Here is a 19033-nt window from a genome sequence, read left to right as displayed (position 1 = left end):
AAAGAGATGTACTGAACTATAGTCTGGGCCATTCTTCTGAAGCCTTCCTGCATGTTGCAGTTTGGCTTCCTTCATTTTGCCCCCCGCCTTTTCCCTCAAGTGGCGACACAGAGCAGTCCACATCGTTCCCCTCCCCTCCATTCTGTCCTCACAACGACCCTGTGAGGTAGGTGAGGCTGGGTGTGCATGGCCCACGGTAACCCACCTAGCTTCCATGAACACCCACCAGAAGCTGCCTTTAGACCATGTCAGACCTGGTCTATCTGGGTCATAAGAACATAAGAGATGTCAATGTTGGATCAGGCCAAAGGCCCATCCAGTCCAACACTCTGTATCACACAGTGGCCAGAAATACCAGTGCCATCAGGAGGTCCACCACTGGGGCCGGGACATTAGAAGCCCTCCCACTGTTGACCCCCCCCAAGCACCAAGATGACAGAGCATCACTTGCCCCAGAGTCCCTATCTATACCTTGTGGCTAATAGCCACTGATGGACCTCTGCTCCATAAGCCTATCCAATTCCCTTTTGAAGCCGTCCATGCTTGTAGCCACCACCGCCTCCTGTGGCAGTGAATTCCATGTGTTAATCACTCTTTGGGTGAAGAAGTCAGTATTCTCTACTCAGACTGGCAGCGGCTCTCCAGGGTCTCAGGCTGAGGTCTTTCACATTACCTATTACCATGTCCTTTTTAACTGGAGATCCCAGGGGTTGAACCTGGGACCTTCTGCATGCAAAGCAGAGGCTCTCCCACTGAGCCACAGCCGTTCCGTGACAGGGGGGGGATTTGAACCTGGATATACCAGATCCCAGGCTGACACACTACGTCGCACTGGCTGTAATAAGCGTCCTGGCTTTTGCAAAGCCCAGATGCTGCCTCTGTGTGGGAATGAAGAGCATCTTGGAAAAGCAGTGGGGTTGAAGGGCAGGCCATGGCAAAGCTAATTGCAAGTGCAATGCTGTCACAAACAATGGAGTAATATTTGTAAGATTAATAAAGCACCGAGCTTGTGATTGGTTTTTCAGCTCCTAATCATAGAATCGGGAGGGACCTCCAGGGTCAGCTAGTCCAACCCCCTGCACAATGCAGGAAATGCACAAATACTTCCCCTCCCACACCCCCATTGACCGCTGTTCCATGCCCAGAAGATGACAAAAAGCCTCCAGGATCTCCAGCCAAACTGGCCTGGAGAAAAGTTGCTTCCTGACCCCGGAGTGGCGATCAGCATTTCCCTGGGCTTGTAAGAAAGGGCCACGAGAACTAAGCACTGAGGCAACCCTTTCTGCCCTCCCTCTCATGATCTGCCTAAGTTCACACAATCAGCATCGCTGTCCGATGGCCACCTAGCCTCTGTTTGAAAACCTCCAAAGGAGAGCGTACCACCTCCCGAGGGAGCCTGTTCCACTGAGGAACCGCTCAAACTGTCAGGGAGTTCTTCCTAATGTTTAGCCAAAGACTCTTCCGATTTAATTTCAACCCGTTGGTTCTGGTCTGACCTTCTGTCAGCATTGTGAGTAGTTGAACAGAAACCGTGGACAGGCAGTCGTCTTTGGCCCCTTAAATCTGTTCACCTCATAAAGGGGAAAGGCTTGTAGGTTCAAGGACAGGAATTCGTAGCTTCTGTGAGCCCCACCACCATTTATTTATGAATTAACCATGGTCCCCCTGTTATGCATCCAGCCCAGACCTTTGGAGCCAAGTGCCCTACAGTAGAATAAAAACATTTTTCTTCAATTTTGTTTCTGTGAGAGACTCTGGATTATTTTCCTTCACAAGCCTGCTTCATGCACACCCTATCAACTATAGCCGGGCAGGTGGAATTTTATCTTCCACATGCACAGAGACTAGGTGCAGCAGAATGATCGGCTGGCCTGGTGCAAACTATTCAGATACTTCTACTCTCTAGGGGATGGCATATTCTTTCTGTACACACAAATAAACTAATGAGGAAATCTTGAGGCTGAAAAATACAGAGGGTTTTTCTTTTAAATAAAAGCAGTTTCTCGTTACCTGATGGCTCGAAAGATTTCAGGTGTCTCCCCCATAGAGACAGGTCACTTTCCCCTATAGCATGGCATCTAGAGGAGCACATGGCCAAGGAGTGGAAAAGGCTTGCTCGTTGATGGCCCAGATCATGAAAGCGCAGAAGTGGAGTTACAAAAAGCACCAAGGAGCGCTTTGGGGATAGGACTTGGCGATTTGCACAACCAAATGGGAGGAGAGGGTCTGTGTAAGAACTGACATAACTCTGAACTTGGGCTGATGAAGACAAGATTAAAAAGCAAGGATTTTGCTTCAGAAAAAAAACTTTTCCCCACTGGTTGCAGTTTAATTTATTACGATTTTCAAGAGCGCAGTGCAATATATTGAGAGACTGGAACGCTTTTGCCGATTTCCACCCACCCTTTTCTTAGCCCAGGATCACTCACGTGCTTGAAGAAGCATGGCGACTGACCGTGTTTTTCCATGGAGCGCTCGATCAGTGTCCCCCTCTTCCTGACAAGACTTGGCCAAGCAGAGTCTTGCGGACATCTGTGATCACTTTTCTCTTTGAACTACCGAATTTTTTGCTGCTCTGATCACAGTATTTTTTTTTAACGGAAAGGGGGGTGTCCTGAAATTAGGGAGTTGCTCTTGGCTTATTCAAATTTCCTGCCAATTTCTTTGGTGCTCAGGGAGCATGTGGGCAATAAACTGTTTCCCCAGGATCATGTAGTAATTTGCAAATGGGACCTATAATGCAGAGGGGAATTACGGGGTGTCAGACCAGAGGAAATTTTCCATGATAGCTCTCTAGGGTTGCCAGGTCTGCGTTGGGAAATACCTGGAGACTTTGGGGGTGGATCCGGGAGAGGGTGGGGTTTGGAGAGGGGAGGGGCCTCAGCATGGTACAATCCCACAGAGTCCACCCTTCAAAGCAGCCATTTTCTCCAGGGGAGCTGATCTCTGTCAGTTGGAGATCAGTTGTAAAAGCGGGAGATCCCCAGGCCCCACCTGGAGGCTGGCAACCCTATAGCTCTCTGGGCTGAGAGTTGTCAGGTGCGACACTATCCGGTTCGCCCCCCCCCCCCCCCCCGCCCAGGATGATTACATGCTTTGCTCATCTCAGTATATAACCTGAGTATATAACCTAAAATCCTACACAGGACTTGGTTTTAGTTCTCGTTTTTCTGCAGACATAAGAATTATACCAGGGGTAGCTAAACTGCGGCTCGGGAGCCAAATGTGTCTCTTTCACACATATTGTGCGACTCCCGGCAGGGCAGCTGGGGATGCAGGGGCATACTTTTCTTCTCTCCCTCCTGTTTGCTCTCTCTCTTTCTCTGTCTCCCCACCACTCTTTCATTCTTTCCAGCCAGTTTGGTGTAGGGGTTAAGTGTGCAGACTCTAATCTGGGAAAACTGGGTTTGATTCCCCACTCCTCCACTTGCAGCTGTTGGTATGACCTTGGGTCAGTCACAAGTTCTTTCAGAGCTGTTCTCGAGAGCCGTTTGAGAGAGAGCTCTCTCAGCCCCACCTACCTCGCAGGGGGTCTGTTGTGGGGAGGGGAAGCCGCTCTGAGACTCCGAGTGAAGGGTGGGGTATAAATCCAATCTCTTCCTCCTCTTCCTCTTCTCAGACAAATAAATATCATTAACAAACAAACAAATATTAACAATATCTGTTTTTACCCCTTTTGTTTTTATTTTTGGCGGTCTTATTTCATGTTAATAAAAAGCAAATTTGCATATTTTTAAATAGAAATGTGCGTATAATATTTGTTCATGTTTTGTGGCTCTCAAACATCTGACATTTATTCTATGTGGCTCTTATGCTGAGCAAGTTTGGCCACCCCTGAATTTTACCATAACAACCCATCCCAACAGTTTTCAGAGGGTAGCCGTATTGGTCTGCAATAGAACAGCTAGATTCTAACGGAGCTTTGGCTCCAAAAAGGTCATACCCCCCAAATCCTGTTGGTCTCTGAAGACTGGACTCGAAGCCTTGTTTACAGCGGGTGCCTGATTTATAATAATAATGATGATGATGATGATGATGATAATAATATCTTTCGATTTATTAATTGCTCAATCCTGCAGAGCTGCTGGCTCTGAGCGATTTGCGTAAACACATATTAACAAGGGACTAACAAATGATTCGTAGGGGGGTAAGGGAGGACAACATATAAATCTTTTTACGTCGCACACGTTTGCAGCCGACGGGGTTTTTGTTCAGCTGTAGACTTAGACGTGTTCCAGACGGCATTCACTCGGCTTGGCTTGATGACGTCAGTTACCTTTTTTCCCTTCTCTCCCCAGTGTCAGACTATGATTACTTCTCTGTCAGCGGTGACCAAGAGACTGAGCAGCAAGAATTCGACAAGTCGTCAACGATCCCAAGAAACAGTGACATCAGCCAGTCGTACCGCCGAATGTTCCATGCCAAGCGTCCTGCTTCAACTGCCGGCCTCCCGACCACATTGGGGCCCGTGATTGTTACACCTGGCGTCGCAACCATCAGACGGACCCCTTCCACCAAACCGGCCGTCAGACGCGGGACCATAGGTGCGGGGCCCATCCCAATCAAGACACCCGTGATTCCTGTCAAAACCCCGACGGTGCCGGACATCCCAGGAGGGCTGCCAAGTGTGCCAAGCAGCGCAGAAGAAAGCCCTGAACAAAGCCCGGAGGCAGGAGAGGGCAAGCACAGGGTCGCAGGGATGTCCTCCTCTTGGAGCGGCCAGGCCTCCATCAACCCTCCACCCACAAGCCAGAAGCCGAGCACCATTGAGGAGCAGAGACAACCAGCCGCCGAAAGCGAGGGAGAAGAAAGTGAAAGGGAGAGCCCAAGTCTCACTGCTCCCCCGTGCCAGCCGGCCCCTCAGTCAGCAGGCCAGAGCCCCGGGGAGCCTCCCCAAGGTGAAGACATGCTGAATGCCATTCGGCGGGGCGTTAAGCTGAAGAAGACCACCACGAACGATCGTTCAGCCCCCCGAATTTCCTAGATGCTGGACCACTGCCAGAGTTTCCAACGCAACAGAGACTGAACTATCTGATGAAATGGTCTCTCTATCCATTCCACTGTACAATCAAGTTTTTATAGGATGCTCAGTTAACAGATAGCTGGAAAAGCTCTCCTTAAAAATTCGGGGCCAGGGAGGGTGGAGGAGGAGAAGGGATTTGCAAACTTAAAATGCTTAAGGCGCAACCTCTTCCTGACTTTTTTTTTTTGTAAATACTGCTGATTATTTTTCTGCGCAATTTTTTTTTAAAAAAAATCTGAGTTTTCCTTTTAATTTTTTTCCCCTGAAGGTGCCAAATCCCCATTTCACTTTTTTATATAACTCTTTGTAAAAGTTTTACATGCGTAGAAGGAAGAAGAATACAATAAACGTTTAAGTAGCTTAAATATTTCAGCTGGGACGGGGGGGGAGGGGAGGGAGGACGTCGATAGGAGGTCGCAATGTGTTTTCATTCTCACAAGCTTTTTGTAGAGCACCTTGTTACAAAAGCAAGGGGATTTTTTTTTAGTTTTAACTTACAGTGGCCTGGGTGAAGAGCAGGTCCTCACAGAAGTACAAGCAAATACTTGTAAATCTCAAAAGCAGGAAACAGCAGCTGGTTGATTAAAGCAATATATAGTGGAAGAGCGACAGCCTCAGAGCGGTTAGAGAGGGTGATGGGGTTAGACAAAGGGGGAGGGAACTTACTGTTGCACAAGAAGTAGCCTAGCCGTAGCTTCATGGTAAGTGCGTCTGAATAAGCCATATTGGATTGCAGTGTTGTTTCCGTAGGATGTTTAAAGACACTTGGGTGCTAGCCACTAGGAACTTTTCTGCACTGGCCCGTAGAAATATCTAAGGGGGCTGCGTTCGGAGTGCGTGCCCAAGAAGAGTGTCTGTGGAACTGTTTCTTTGGATTCTTTTGTTTTGTATTCATTTTCTTCAGGACTGCACAAAGAACATTTAAAGCATGACCATCTGGACTCTTTTCCCCACTCGTTTTCTGTTTCTTTGTTAAACAGTCTACAGCAGCAGAAACTTTGGTTCTCTACTCTGTAGCTTTTTACCTTTTACTGGCAATGCCCAGCAGGCTGGGCGGCTCAACTAACAAACTGAAAAAAGCCCCAGAATAATATTGAGAAAAACTGCTGATAAATCAGACCGGCGACCAGCTGGGAATTCCAGTAAAACTAGCAGCACGTTTCCGGGGGGGCTCCCCCATAGCATTTTGGATTGGCCTTCTAATTAAATAATAAGATATCTGGGGAAGGGGATTGGGGGAAGGGAGGAAACAGAATTTTGGTTTTATTTATTACAAGGGAAAGGGGAGAATGACCACTATTTTTTTTTTTATTCTTCTCCACACTGTATTTTGGGGAAGCTGTTAATAGACAAATTTATAGATTGGGGGGGGGGGGCTTTCTTTTCTTAAAATGAAAAAAAATTATGGCTGTGACATACTCATTTCACAGGGTCGGTAGAAATGTGCACAGCTCGGACAACACAGGTTGTTCTGGTTTTGTGGGTTTTTTAAAAATGACGTTTCAAAAAAATATATATATCCTGCAATCTGTATGGATACCTTCTGCCTTATCTCTCTATGAGTAATGCAAGCGGGATAAGAAGACGACAGACCTGTGTATTTGTGGTTGCAAAAAAAATGCGCCCACCTGTCGTGGAAGGAGCTGGGTCATACATCCGCGCACAACATGCTCCTCCGCTCTCTGGAGCTTTCCAGTCGGCTGCCATCTTGCCTACATAACCTCTTATGCTTTAAAACTACATAACTGCATTGGATGTTGAGATGTATTGTAAAACTGTATAGTCACCGTGTTCTATATACATTTACACTGCTGTGTTGCGTAACACCTCCTCTTTTTTTTTTTAATGTTATGGCTTCAGAAGCAAACGACCAAGCATGATCCTTAAAAAAAAAAAAAACTGATGCGCTCTCTCCTTTGCAAAAACAACTTTTCCTTCTAAACAACGGTGCCTGCGGTAGAAGCCCCGCCAGCTGGTGAAACTAGCTGATGCGTTCTGCAAATGATGCTTCAAAATCCCCCATTGCCGTCGACAAACAACTCTTTTTAAGAAATGAAGTCTTGCCGGACCAAGAATGCGGTCCACCCAGAGGATTTCCTGGCAGGTTTCATTTTCGAACGAAGAACCGGGGTGTTTCACAAGGGCTCTGCTATATTCCTGCCTCTCCCATTCGTTGAAGGAGGGTTTTCTGCAGGAGACATTCCTGATTGGTTGCACCTCTGAAGAGTGTGTCTAAGGGGACGGGGACGAAAACCTTTGGGAAGCAGCTGTGCCCCCGAAGCACTGCTTCTCTCTTTAGTTCTTTTACACACTAGAATTACTCTTGGTTACATTTTTTATTATTGAACTGTTGCCAAAATCCAACATTAGAACGTGACAAACCACATTAAATAGTTCCTTTTTCCCCCTTTTGTGTTCCTTGCTTATTGTAAAAGCAGTGTCACCATTAAAAAAAAAAATGTTTCTAATGGTAAGTTATTGTGCTTTAGTTGCTAGTTCGTACTGAGAGTTGACCTCTCCCCACATGCACCGTTTTTGTTCTGAACTGCTATTAAAAAAAAAGAATTGCTGTTAACTGTGTTGCCCTTCTACATTGTAATGATTGCTTCAGCCTCTATTATAAATAAAGACCTGCTGATAAACCTCTCCGGAGTCGTCATCTTTCTCCCCTGCTGCCCCTTTAAACGCCACGATCGGAAAAGAAACATGATGCAGCGTTCTTCTTCACAATGTTGAACCGCCAATAATGTTCTACCCAACCTTCTTTGTGGTTGAAGAAGCCCCACCCCCCCCTCCGTAGCCTGGATGTTTTCTTAGAGAGCCTAGAACACGGGGTGCCTGCGGACGCCCAATCAAGGGTTTTTATAAAGTAGGTGGGGCTTTTCGCAGCAAGGCTTCTGATTGTCTGTGAAAATGTTTAAGAACATCCCTCTGGCGGCTGCTTCCACCACAGCACAAGGATCTTGACCGTGTGTCTGAAGGTAAGCCATGGTAGCTGCTTTGTGGCTGGCTCCACCTTCTGCAGAAACCATTTTGGGGCTGCACCCACCACACTTTTGTTAGTCTTAAAGGTGTTACTGGGCTTTTTTACTATTTGCGGCAACAGACTAACACAGCTAACTCCTCTGGATCTACCAGTGCTCCCTCTAAGCTGTGGAGTCTTGTGAGCAAAAACTACTTTGTGTGCTACTAGCATCAAAGCTGTGAGCCGGAGGCTAAAAAACTGAGCCAGCTCACAATAACTCAGCTTAGAGGGAACACTGCAACCACCACGCTGTGTCGGAAGCCCAAATGTGCCTGCAGGCTCAAAAAGGTTGAAGCTATTTATGGATTGAATAGATTGAAGCTATTTATGGCCTTCTCCCACCCCCAACTAGATAACTGCTCAAATTTCCATGGACTCTACCTAGTGCAGGTGTGGGCAACCTTTAAAATTTCGACCTGTGAAGATACTGGTGCTGGTTTTTATTTTACTTCATTTCTACCCCACTGTTTCCCCCAATGGAGTCTTGAAGCCTCTTACATTGTACTCTTCACAACCAACCCGGGAAGGCTGAGGGGGAGGCTGGCCAGAGGTCACCCAACAAGCTTCCATGGCAGGGTGGGCAGAGACAAGTTAAGTGAGGAGGTCCCCAGTCTTGTTCGGCTTGTGGGCTTTTTGAGAATGCCATTGGAGGGCTGCGGCCAATCAGAACACGTTGGGAAGTGGCAAGCCAAGCCTCCTCCTCCCTCTGAAGTCAGTAGTTGTTCTGGGTTCTGCTGCTCCAATGAGGAAGAAGAGAGCCAGGATTGACTCTCCCCAGTAGCAAAGGGTACCAGGAGCCCCACCAGCTGGCACCATGTTGTGGATCACCGTTACACCACAGAAGCATTTTTGTGATGTGTGTTATCTGGTCTTGCTCTGAATACACAGCACACCATGGGTGAGATATATATACAGTGGCCATACTAGTAATTTCAAGCAACAGCTGCTTGAATGGGCTTATCTGTCCCCACCGTGGGCTTAATGCTTAACTCACACTGCATTCAACAGAAATCTAATTTGGGAGGAAACTGCAGTTATGTAATAACGTACTCTAGAAGCCTTAAAAGATAGGATACAATTGGATAGGATCTCAAAAAAGACAGAATGATCTCGGTCCAAATCCAAGGCAACGCAATTAAGCAAACTCCGAACCACGGCGGAAGACAGGAGGACCTGGCGTGATGGGGTCGCGAAGAGTCGGACTCGACTGTGCAACTGAACAACAGCACATACTAGTAACTTCAAGCAACAGCTGCTTGAATGGGCTTATCTGTCCCCACTCTGGGCTTAATGCTTAACTCACACTGCATTCAACAGGAATCTAATTTGGGAGGAAACGTGCAGTTATGTTGCAACATACTCTAGAAGCCTTAAAAGACAGTTCATACAGTTACCATTCATTGTAGCAGCTAGTGCACCACTGGGTGCTTTTGTGCGCCCCTCTCAAACTCACTATCCACGCAGTTTCCATAGTGTGGTAAATGCTCCTGGCATACTGGTTTTTCAACACATCCTTCCCTTCCAGTTTGTGCCATAGCTGGAAGCCTCACTACTTGTTAAGGTGTATGGTACAAGTGGGGGATTGTATAACTGAATGGCCCCCTCCTCTCACTTTGTACATGAGCAAAGAGCAAGCACTCCCACCCCCCCCAGCAGGTTCTCTTGGAGACTGACTGCTGCCCACCCCCACCCTTTGTTTACAACTTCTGCCCCATGGGGGTGCTGGCCTGCAATGCCAGAAGGCGACATGACAGATTTCTCAGACCCCAGTTTGCACCCAAGAGGTTTCGTTTTATTGTGCGCATTTACTGTAGTTCTGCATGCTAACATTCGTTCCTGCTTGAAGGGTGTAACCCCGTTCACAAAAACTGTGTAGAGTGATATTTTTTACATTGGACGTTCACGGGGCGCAGTTACGTAATTCCACCACAGAGGAGGTAGGTGTCCTGGCTTGCGGGCCGGAGGCAGAGCTTCGGTCAGAGGGCCATCTGGCGGGGTTTCTTCCTGAAGCTGCTGGATCTAGACAAAAAGAAACATCCCGGGGGAAATCGCAGAACTGCCCAATGTGGCTCCCCACCACCCAAGTCTGCAGGGAAACCTGGGGGGGCTGCTTATTTCTTCCAGTGACTGTTATATAGCTGTTATCTTAACTAATGGTTACTGCCTGTGCTATGGAAATATCTGAGGTGGGGGTTCATTCAGAATTGGGTCCAGTTAGCAGAGCTATTTCCTTAAATTCAGAAATCAGTTCAGACACCTCTGAAGGAGATCCTTGGGACTGCTGTGGGATCAGAATCCCTCCCTACAATCCCTCTGGAAAGCCCCCAAACTGTTGGCAGTGGTGAAGTTCTCTCCTCCCCGGTATCTGGAATGTAGCTTACAGCAGAGTTCCAGGCAACAGAGACCCTGAGAAATGCAGCTTTCCTTTAGTCCCTAGTCTCTACGATGCTGCAGCAGTAGCACAGGCATCGGGGAGGGTAGGAAGTGGCAAAAAACTTCCTACTCTCTGGCTTGATGGTTAGCCAGGAAGGCAAAAATGGGAGCCATTCCTCCTCGGTCTGGAGCCCAGCATTAACAATCGCAGGAGTTTGCAGTTCGCATTCAGAAACTGCAGACTTTGGTAGCATCACTGGGGATGACTTGCTCTGTACCTCGTATCAGCCAAACAGTTCCTGGTCGCTTAAAGCTCAGCCCTGAGGCAGAAACCCAGACCAGCCAACACAAAATCACAGAGCTGGAAGGGGCCTTGCAGGCCCTCTAGTCCAACCCCCTGCACGATCAGCCTAAACCATCCCTGACAAGTGTCCGTCCAGCTGTTGCCTGAAGACTGCCAGTGAGGGGATTCGCTTTTCTGACTGGCAGCTTAGCTAGCTATCCAGACTGAGGGGAAATGGAACCGTGTGCAGATTTTTACAGGTCTTGAGACTCTGAACTTTCACGAACGCAATAAAGCTTCTAGGCCTCAAGGCCATGGAGCTATCTGGAGTCTGCACCATGGAGCCAAGCAAACAAAGCGCTTATGAACACAGCAACATCCATGTATCTTACTTCCTTTAAGAGTTCTCCACCCAAGGTCTCCTGAGTAGCATGCTTGAATCCCCTACGGGAGCCCAGCTCTACTACGGCACCTACCTCTTTCTCCCAGCTTTCCATCCGCAGCCTCTTCCACTGCTCTCTCTTGGCAAAGTAATCTGGGTACATCGCCTTCTCCGAAGGATGCCAGAAGTCTAGGACCCATTCAGGTACCTGCCAGATTGTAAACCAGGCAAGAATTTAACACAGTCTTGACAAACGGGAATGCCTGGGTCCTCTTGAGGGCATGAAGCAAGCACAGTTCTAACAGGACTTCCATTTCTTCCTTTTGATAGACCTACTGAGCATGGGTTTAGCAACTTTCTGACCTAGATGGCTCAGGCAAGCCCGATCTCATTAGATCTGGGAAGCTAAGCAGTCAGACCACCAGTGCTCCCTCTAAGCTGTGGAGTCTTGTGAGCAAAAATTCTACTTTGTGAGCTACTGGCATTAAAGTTGTGAGCGAGCGATTTGGCTACTGCATAAATTAGTTTGCTCTGGAGCCATCCTTCCTGAGCTAGGACAAAAAATGTGTGATCTGGAGGCTAATAAACTGTGAGCTAGCTCACACTCATCTTAGAGGAAATATTGGTGACCACCAAGGAAGTCCAGTGTTGCTATGTAGAGGCAGGCAATGGGAAACCACCTCTGAACGTCTCATGCCTGGAAAACCGTACGGGGTCGCCATAAGTTGGATGCAATTTGACAGTGCTTTCCACCACCGGCAATTTTAGACTTGAGGTTCAACTAAGTGCCTTTTAAATCAGATTAGGGGGAGGGAATACAGGAACTATAGTGGAAGGAACCTGATGGCAGGCTTCTCTTCTGCTCGTCTTCATACACACTGCAGCGAACCAGTCTTCGTAACGACAAAAGCCATGCCAGCAATAGGCACAACCTTCTTCTCCCTCTGGATTTATTTATTTTCATTTTATCTTCCGATTTTTTTGTTTTAGGAGTCTGATGGAGGCAGGTAAGGTAATTAATTCTTTTGTGCTTTTACAGTTCGGTCCTCCTTTCTTTCTCCTCATTTTTCATTCTAAACTATTAATTCATCCCAACTCTCTTATTTGTTAGGCCTCAAGACTGCTCGTACCACAGGGTATTTCCACTCCTCTTCCCCATTCCATCTTATCTCCTTTAAAAACATCTAGCCATCTCTTTTCCCCTTCTGGCTGCTGGAGGTCTTAAGTTTTAAACCATTCAAACTGTGATCCCAAGCAAGCTGTTTAGCTGCAATGCGGCAGTGGCCAGCTCATGAGGTGCCTTGTCACCTACTGACCTTGTAGGTGTCGTATCTCTCATAAGAAGTGCCTTCCGGAGAATCGGGGAAGATGTAGGGCTGAGGATGCTGGTTCTCCCAAAATTCCTGTTCTGCGGCCATTAGCAGCTTGGTCGCCTTCACCATATCCTTCTCATCCTTGTGCTCATCGAAACGTGCTCTCATCAAGCAGGCAAAGAAGCGGTACCTGTCCCTGGGAACCCACAGACAGAGCAACTGTTCAGTGACTTCAACAGGACCATCTTGGAACTTAACCACGGTTTCCCAATGTAGGCCTGGTTTTGACATAACGGTCTGCATCCTACTGTCTGCTCAGCAAAGTTTGAAGCCTTCCTCCAACTGAAATGGCTCTTCTGCCTTAGGAAGGCTGGAAACCGGTTTCCAACTCTCCTGAGTGAAGCGGAGCGGTAGGATACACATCAATGCTCCTAACCATGGCTAAGACTTTGGGAGTCCCCAGCCGTCTCATGTATTTCTTCCCCCCCCACTTCAAAGTTAATCTTAACCATGGTTAGTATTAAGTATAACATAAACCAGGGGTGCCTCCAAGGGGGAACATTCCCATACAAGTGGGAAGGAGGGACAGAAAACATGAAGGCCCACAAGGTGCCTGGATCCTCTAACCAGGGACAGGGGACCCGGTCGTGCTACATCTGCATACATTTGCCACAGATGTTTAATAATAATGCAATAATCTTAGAACCTTCCAAGGTTCGATTTATTCATTTCTCCATATAGGAAGCTGAAGATGCCTCTGTAAGTAATTAACATGTGGAATTCCTTGCTACAAGAAGTGGTGGCAGCTACAAGCATAGACAGCTTCAAGAGGGGACTGGAAAAACACATGGAGCAGAGGTCCATGAGTGGCTATTAGCCACAAGGTATAGTGGGAACACTGTGTTTGAGGCAGTGATGCTCTGTATTCTTGGTGCTTGGGGGGGAGAAACAGTGGGGGAGACTTCTGGAATTCTGGCCCTTCTGATTGGCACCTGGGTTTTGGCCACTGTGTGCCACAGAGTGTTGTACTGGATGGGCCATTGGCTTGATCCAACATGGCTTTTGTTCTTAAGTCCATGGCAGTTTCCCACCATATACACTTGTTATTTAAAAAGCAAGGAAAGGAAAGCGAACTGCACTTCCTGTTACACTTCTGGTGTAATGGAAGCTGCAAGCTCCAGATGGGAAAACAGCTTTTACATCTCAGCACATGCTGTGTAGCAAAAGCAACATGTTCACACTTCCTCTCACCCACTCTGCTGTAGTCAGCAGAGAGGCTCCTATACAAACCAAGCCCAGCATTCTCCCTCCTATCTGGAAGAGCACCATCAGCTGCACACTGAGCCAGCCGCTTCCAGACTCTATACCGTGAAAGGAACCTTGTTGGAGCAGAGGTCCATCAGTGGCTATTAGCCACAAGGTATAGATAGGAACTCTAAGGCTGGGGCAAGTGATGCTCTGTACTCTTGGTGCTTGGGGCGCAATAGTGGGAGGGCTTCTGGTGTCCTGGCCCTACTGCTGGACCTTCCTGATGGCACCTGGTATTTTTGGCCACTGTGTGACAGAGGGTTGGAATGGATGGGCCACCGGCCTGATCCAACATTGGCTTCTCTTATGTTGCCTCGAGAGCGGCAGAAGGAAAGGAGGCACCCGCAGCACGTCTGCCAAGCTAGAGTGTCGCACCTCCATATCTCTTGCAAGCTCTAGCTGGCGAGACCGCCCTCTAGATCAAGTGCCCTGGGTTAAGAACAGAATAACCAGATGGCTTAACAGATTTTGCTCATGGCACTGAGAGGCCCTGAGCTGGATGGCCCAGGCTAAGCAGGCCCCGGATAGGACCAGGACGGGAGGCCACCAAGGCAGTCCACGGCTGCTCCACAGAGACAAGGAGCGGCTGGCCGTATCTGCTTGCCTGCTGCCTTGAAAACCCTACGGTGGGTCACAAGTTGGCCGCCGTCCAACAGCACTTCCCTCCACCACCACAAGCAGGTGAGAAATGATGCTATTAGAACAGAACTATTCTCCTGAATGCCCACTAGAGGGCCTTCGTGAAACCTCGTAACAGCTGCTTTGGCGCACACCATTCCAGCCAGGTTCCAAATTGCTGCCCTGAAGGATTATTTTCGGTTTAAACATCCTGAATTATAGTTTGCAAAGTTTAAAATCACTAGGGTGATCAATAAGCAAAAGGGGGTGGGGTGGGGGGAGTCTTGCTCCTTGCCAAATAAAACAAGGGGCTATCTGTATCAGTGATCACTTGAAAGACAAGAATGATTCCTCATTAACACTGACAATCTGTGACACATGACGTGGGGTGTATATTTACAAAATCTTAGTAACACTGGCTATGCAGTCACAGGCAAGAAATCCCACTACCGGCAAAAACTGGGAGAGGGGCAACTGGTCCCTCCACAAGGCCCTTCTCATGAAGCATGCTAAAGATACACATTAGTCGCCATGGAGGCAAAGACAGACCGTCACCGTCCAGTGTGCGACGACAGGAAAGCCCTTGTCCTCAGCTTCCATGAAACCTTTAGGCTACATCCCGAGCTCTAACTAGTCACTAAACCCATCCAATCCTATCTCACTAGCACACCTTAGGAAGTACTAAAGAATCTTAGAGACGGGGGCTGGTACTAACAAACCCGCGGGCAAGAGACAAAGTGGGAAATGGAGTTTTCTGCAGGAAAGGGGGGGCCCCTCCAAAAATGACACCTCCAGAAACAGAGGCAGTTGCCATATGGCCGTTTGAGTGACAGAACATCAGAGGTCCCCAACGTGGTGCCCTTGCGTGCCACGGCTCCCACAAGCAGTTTTCCTGGTGCCTGAAAGTGATCTTAGAAAGTGGGAGGAGCCAGCCGTAGGGCTTTTGCCCAGCCAGTCTTTTGATTGGATGTGCAGATTTTTTAAAAACATCGTTTTGGCAGCAGCTGCCACCACAGCACAAGGATCTTTATGTGTCACTGACATTTACTGAATTTATTTACGTAATTTATAGTCTGCCTTTCTCGCATGGACTCTCAAGGCAGATTTTAAAAAATGGAGCATTTAATAACTAGTGCATTAGGATATCAGAAGTCTGGAACCACCAGGAAGAAACAGAAGCACAGCGTAAGTATTAACATGCCACATTAAGCTGCAGGAGCCATTCTGTGGCTGGCTCTGCCTCCTACGGCAGTTATTTTGTGACACGCATGTTGCGGCTGCGCCCACCTCGCTGTGCCAGAATCCCAAAGACACCTGCAAGCTCAAAAAGGCTGGGGACCCTCTGGAATATGAGGCAGTGATTCCAGATCGACCCAGAGAGCAGGGCAAGAGGCAAACCTGTGTGTGGAGCAACATGAGACACCCTTCCTTTCCTGGCAGCCTTCTCAGCGACTTCCTTCTTTGGGGGGGTTTAAACAGGGGCTAGACGGCCATCTGACAGCAATGCTGATTCTGTGAACTCAGGCAGATTATGAGAAGGGAAGGCAGGAAGGGTTGCATCAGTGCTTAGTTCTCCTGGCCCTTTCTTGCACGCCCAGGGAAATGCTGATCGCCACTTTAGGGTCAGGAAGCAATTTTCCTCCAGGCCAGAGATCCTGGAGGTTTTTTGCCACCTTCGGGGCATGGAATAGCCGTTCACTGGGTGTGTGTGTGTGGGGGGAGGTATTTGTGAATTTTCTGCATTGTGCAGGGGGTTGGGCTAGATCAGTGGTTCTCAACCTTCCTAATGCCGCGACCCTTTAATACAGTTCCTCATGTTGTGGTGACCCCCAACCATAAAATTATTTTCGTTGCTACTTCATAACTGTAATTTTGCTACTGTTATGAATCGTAATGTAAATATCTGATATGCAGGATGTATTTTCATTGTTACAAATTGAACATAATTGAAGCATAGTGATTAATCACAAAAACAATTTGTGTTTTCCGATGGTCTTAGGCAACCCCTGTGAAAGGGTCGTTTGACCCCCAAAGGGGTCGCAACCCACAGGTTGAGAAACCGCTGGGCTAGATGGTCCTGGAGGTCCCTTCCAACTATATGATTCTATACTTTCTTGGGAACAGGGGAGAGGAGAGGGAATTAGGTCAACCTTCTTCTTCACGGAAAAACCAACAAAAAGCCTTGGGGCAACTTTATTGCGGCATCAGCTTTCCTTGGTTAGGGCTCACTGTGTCAGACGTGTGAAGTGCCCCCTCTGTTGGCAAACGGAGAAAGTAACTGTCAGCAATGGGTCTAAAGGTGGTGACGTAGCTACCCAAAATGCTCCATGGCTATTCACAAGACCAGTGACTGGAGACACCACAATCCCTTTCTATGTGTTACACAACGCACACAGACTATACATACTGAAGATTCCTACATGCATTCATTAAACGCATCGACATGAACCATCTAACACCTGGATTTACCAAGACTGTCATCCCCAACGACGAAACTCAGAACAAGCGTACGAGGATTCACACAAACATACAATAGAACAACAGAGTCCGGTGGCACCTTTAGGACCCAACTTGTTATTCTTAAAGGTGCCACTGGACTCAAACATTGTTCTACTGCTCCAGACCAACTCGGCTACCCACTTGAACCTACAAACATGCAACGTAATAGGTGCAAAAGCATCCTTCTTCGTGGGGTGACCATCCCTTTCACCAAGAAGTACACAAGGGTCTCCTTCCCTGTTATAGTCTCCCATCAACCCTGTGAGGTAGGCGCTGTTGACAGAATGTACACCAGGCATAAATTTGTCATGGACTACAGTCCACTTCCTCAGGTGCAATGAGCAGATCCTCGCTATGCAGGGCCGTGAAGACGGAGCTTTTCCGCCGGGCATATCAGTGAGACTGATGCTATGCCAGCTGAGCCTTGCCGACACGCTAAGGCATGTAAATGGTAGTGATTACACTGTGGTAGAAGTCTAGATATAATATATACTGAGCCATTTTTATAGATATTTATTGTATTTATAGTTAAACTGTTTTATATTAATCGTTCGTGCTCTATGTATATTGGTTTTATTGATATTGTGAGCCGCCCTGAGGTGGGATAAAAGTCGAACAAAAAAACAAATAAATAAGCAGATGTTTTATGTTAGGAGGATACTAGCCATGGCGACTAATCCACGTTCAGAGGCATTAAGCCTCTGAATCCCAGAGTCAGGAGGCAACATCAGGGGAAAGCCTCGGCCTCTCTGCCCTATTGTTGGCCCTCCAGAGGAACTGGTTGGCCGCTGTGTGAGACAGGATGCTGGGCTAGATGCACTATTGGCCGATCCAGCAGGGCTCTTCTTATGTTCTTAAGGGGTCTGGTGTCCGTTTGATTTCTTTTTCACGCCCTCTGCATAAAATATGTGCACAATGAGCGCATCCACTCCTAGCACCTGAAGAAGTGGACTCAGGAAAACATATGTTTGTATTTATTGTTGTGAGCCGCCCTGAGCCCGTTCACAGGGGCAGGATCTTTCACACAGCCTACTTTAATGTTAATAAAACACAAAGATGCATGTTTTGCAATAAAACGTGTGTGTGATATTTGTTCCTGTTTTACATGGCCCAAGGTCTTCCAGCCAGTTTCCGAAGCAGAGTGGGGAATCTGAACCTACGCCCCCAGGTGTGCCGTCTGACACTCTAACCCCGGGGTGCAGAACTGCAGTTCAGGAGCCTCTTTCACACAGCCTACTTTAATGTTAATAAAAAAAACAAAAATGCATGTTTTGCAATAAAAACGCGTGTGTGATATTTGTTCCTGTCTTACAGCTCTCAGGCATCTGATGTTTATTCTGTGTGCCCCTGTGCGACTGAACAACAACAACAACCTCTAACCGCTCCCCGGGTTCTCAGAGGTTATTTATTGGCTCCATTCACACACTGCCTTTCTCCCCAGTGGAGACCCAAAGCCGTTTATATCGTTCTCCTCTCCTCCATTTTGTCCTCACAACAACCCTGCGAGGTGGGTGAGGCGGAGAGTGCGCGACGGGCTCAAGGTCACCCAGGGCCAGGAGGAACCGTCGACGGCAGCACGGGGAGTCCTAATTCGCGTGACCACTACGCCAAGACCCAGCCAAGCCTCTCCTCTGCGGTGTCCTCGTAGTCATGCTGAGGGGGGAAAAGGGTGGGGGGAACTATTAAAGAACCCCGTCGCCATGGTAACCGCCCCTTCCCTTCACCCCCCCCCTCCCTTGAGAGAGCGCAACGAGCGGCCTCGAAGGATCCCAGGGAGGCGCCGAAGGCCGCCCCGCGCTTCTTTCTCACCGAAAGATGCACCAGGACTCGAGGTGCCGCAGCGCTCGCTTGTAGAGCCGCAGCACCTTCTGCTGGTGGGTCAAATACGCCGCCATCTTGGCCGGGCCGCAGCTTCGCCCTCAGGAGAGAGGACGGCTCCTTTCGGCGCGGGGGATGACGGGATTGAGAAGCAGCAGGGACGTCGGCCATGACTCCCGCCTACTAGGGAGGCGGCTCAGACAGATGCAAGGCAGCTTCCGGCGCAAACCAGAAATCTATTGAGAGAGGGCGAGGTACGGGCCCGCTCTGGGCCTCAGTATCTCTGTAGCGACCGCCGCGTATGGCAATAAGGAAACAGCTTCAGTGTTAAACCGGAAGTCTTGTGTGGCGTTGTTTAACACCCTCCTGTGTTTCTTTCTCGACCCTTTCT

At 48.3% G+C, this 19033-nt stretch overlaps 2 protein-coding genes across 5 annotated transcripts in view; one reads left to right on the top strand and one right to left on the bottom strand.

Moving 5' to 3' along the window:
* MTSS1 (metastasis suppressor 1) overlaps positions 1-5293 on the top strand; it is a 201520-nt gene extending 196227 nt beyond the window's left edge. For 2 of the 4 annotated variants that reach the window (XM_015421349.1, XM_015421348.1), the window contains one exon: positions 4299-5293. In XM_015421349.1, coding sequence (XP_015276835.1) covers positions 4299-4984 — 686 coding nt within the window. In that variant the 3' untranslated portion in view covers positions 4985-5293. The remainder of the gene's footprint in view (positions 1-4298) is intronic. The other 2 variants (XM_015421350.1, XM_015421351.1) reach the window with 2 other exon arrangements.
* Positions 5294-9826: 4533 nt separating this feature from the next.
* On the bottom strand, positions 9827-18784 carry NDUFB9 (NADH:ubiquinone oxidoreductase subunit B9). Its single transcript, XM_015421345.1, has 4 exons — positions 18634-18784; positions 12403-12595; positions 11181-11294; positions 9827-10067 (listed from the first exon to the last, which is right to left on the bottom strand). Exons 1-4 carry the CDS (start codon positions 18717-18719, stop codon positions 9936-9938), a joined length of 525 nt encoding a protein of 174 aa, XP_015276831.1. The 5' UTR covers positions 18720-18784; the 3' UTR covers positions 9827-9935.
* Between the last annotated feature and the right edge of the window lie 249 nt (positions 18785-19033).

This window comes from Gekko japonicus, unplaced genomic scaffold (genome assembly GCF_001447785.1).
Source record: "Gekko japonicus isolate JY-2015 unplaced genomic scaffold, Gekko_japonicus_V1.1 scaffold562, whole genome shotgun sequence".
Taxonomy (NCBI): Eukaryota; Metazoa; Chordata; class Lepidosauria; order Squamata; family Gekkonidae; genus Gekko; species Gekko japonicus.
The sequence above is the reverse complement of the archived record's forward strand: the minus strand, read 5'-3'. Positions and strand labels throughout refer to the sequence as shown.

Bases quoted from the DNA above. Each gene is read 5' to 3' on its own strand.
- NDUFB9 (XM_015421345.1), bottom strand. From the start codon at position 18,719: ATGGCGGCGTATTTGACCCACCAGCAGAAGGTGCTGCGGCTCTACAAG. The intron at 12,596-18,633 runs GTGAGAAAGAAG...GTGGGTTCCCAG, and splicing joins GAGTCCTGGTGCATCTTTCG to GGACAGGTACCGCTTCTTTG. The intron at 11,295-12,402 runs GTCAGTAGGTGA...ACAATCTGGCAG, and splicing joins AGAGATACGACACCTACAAG to GTACCTGAATGGGTCCTAGA.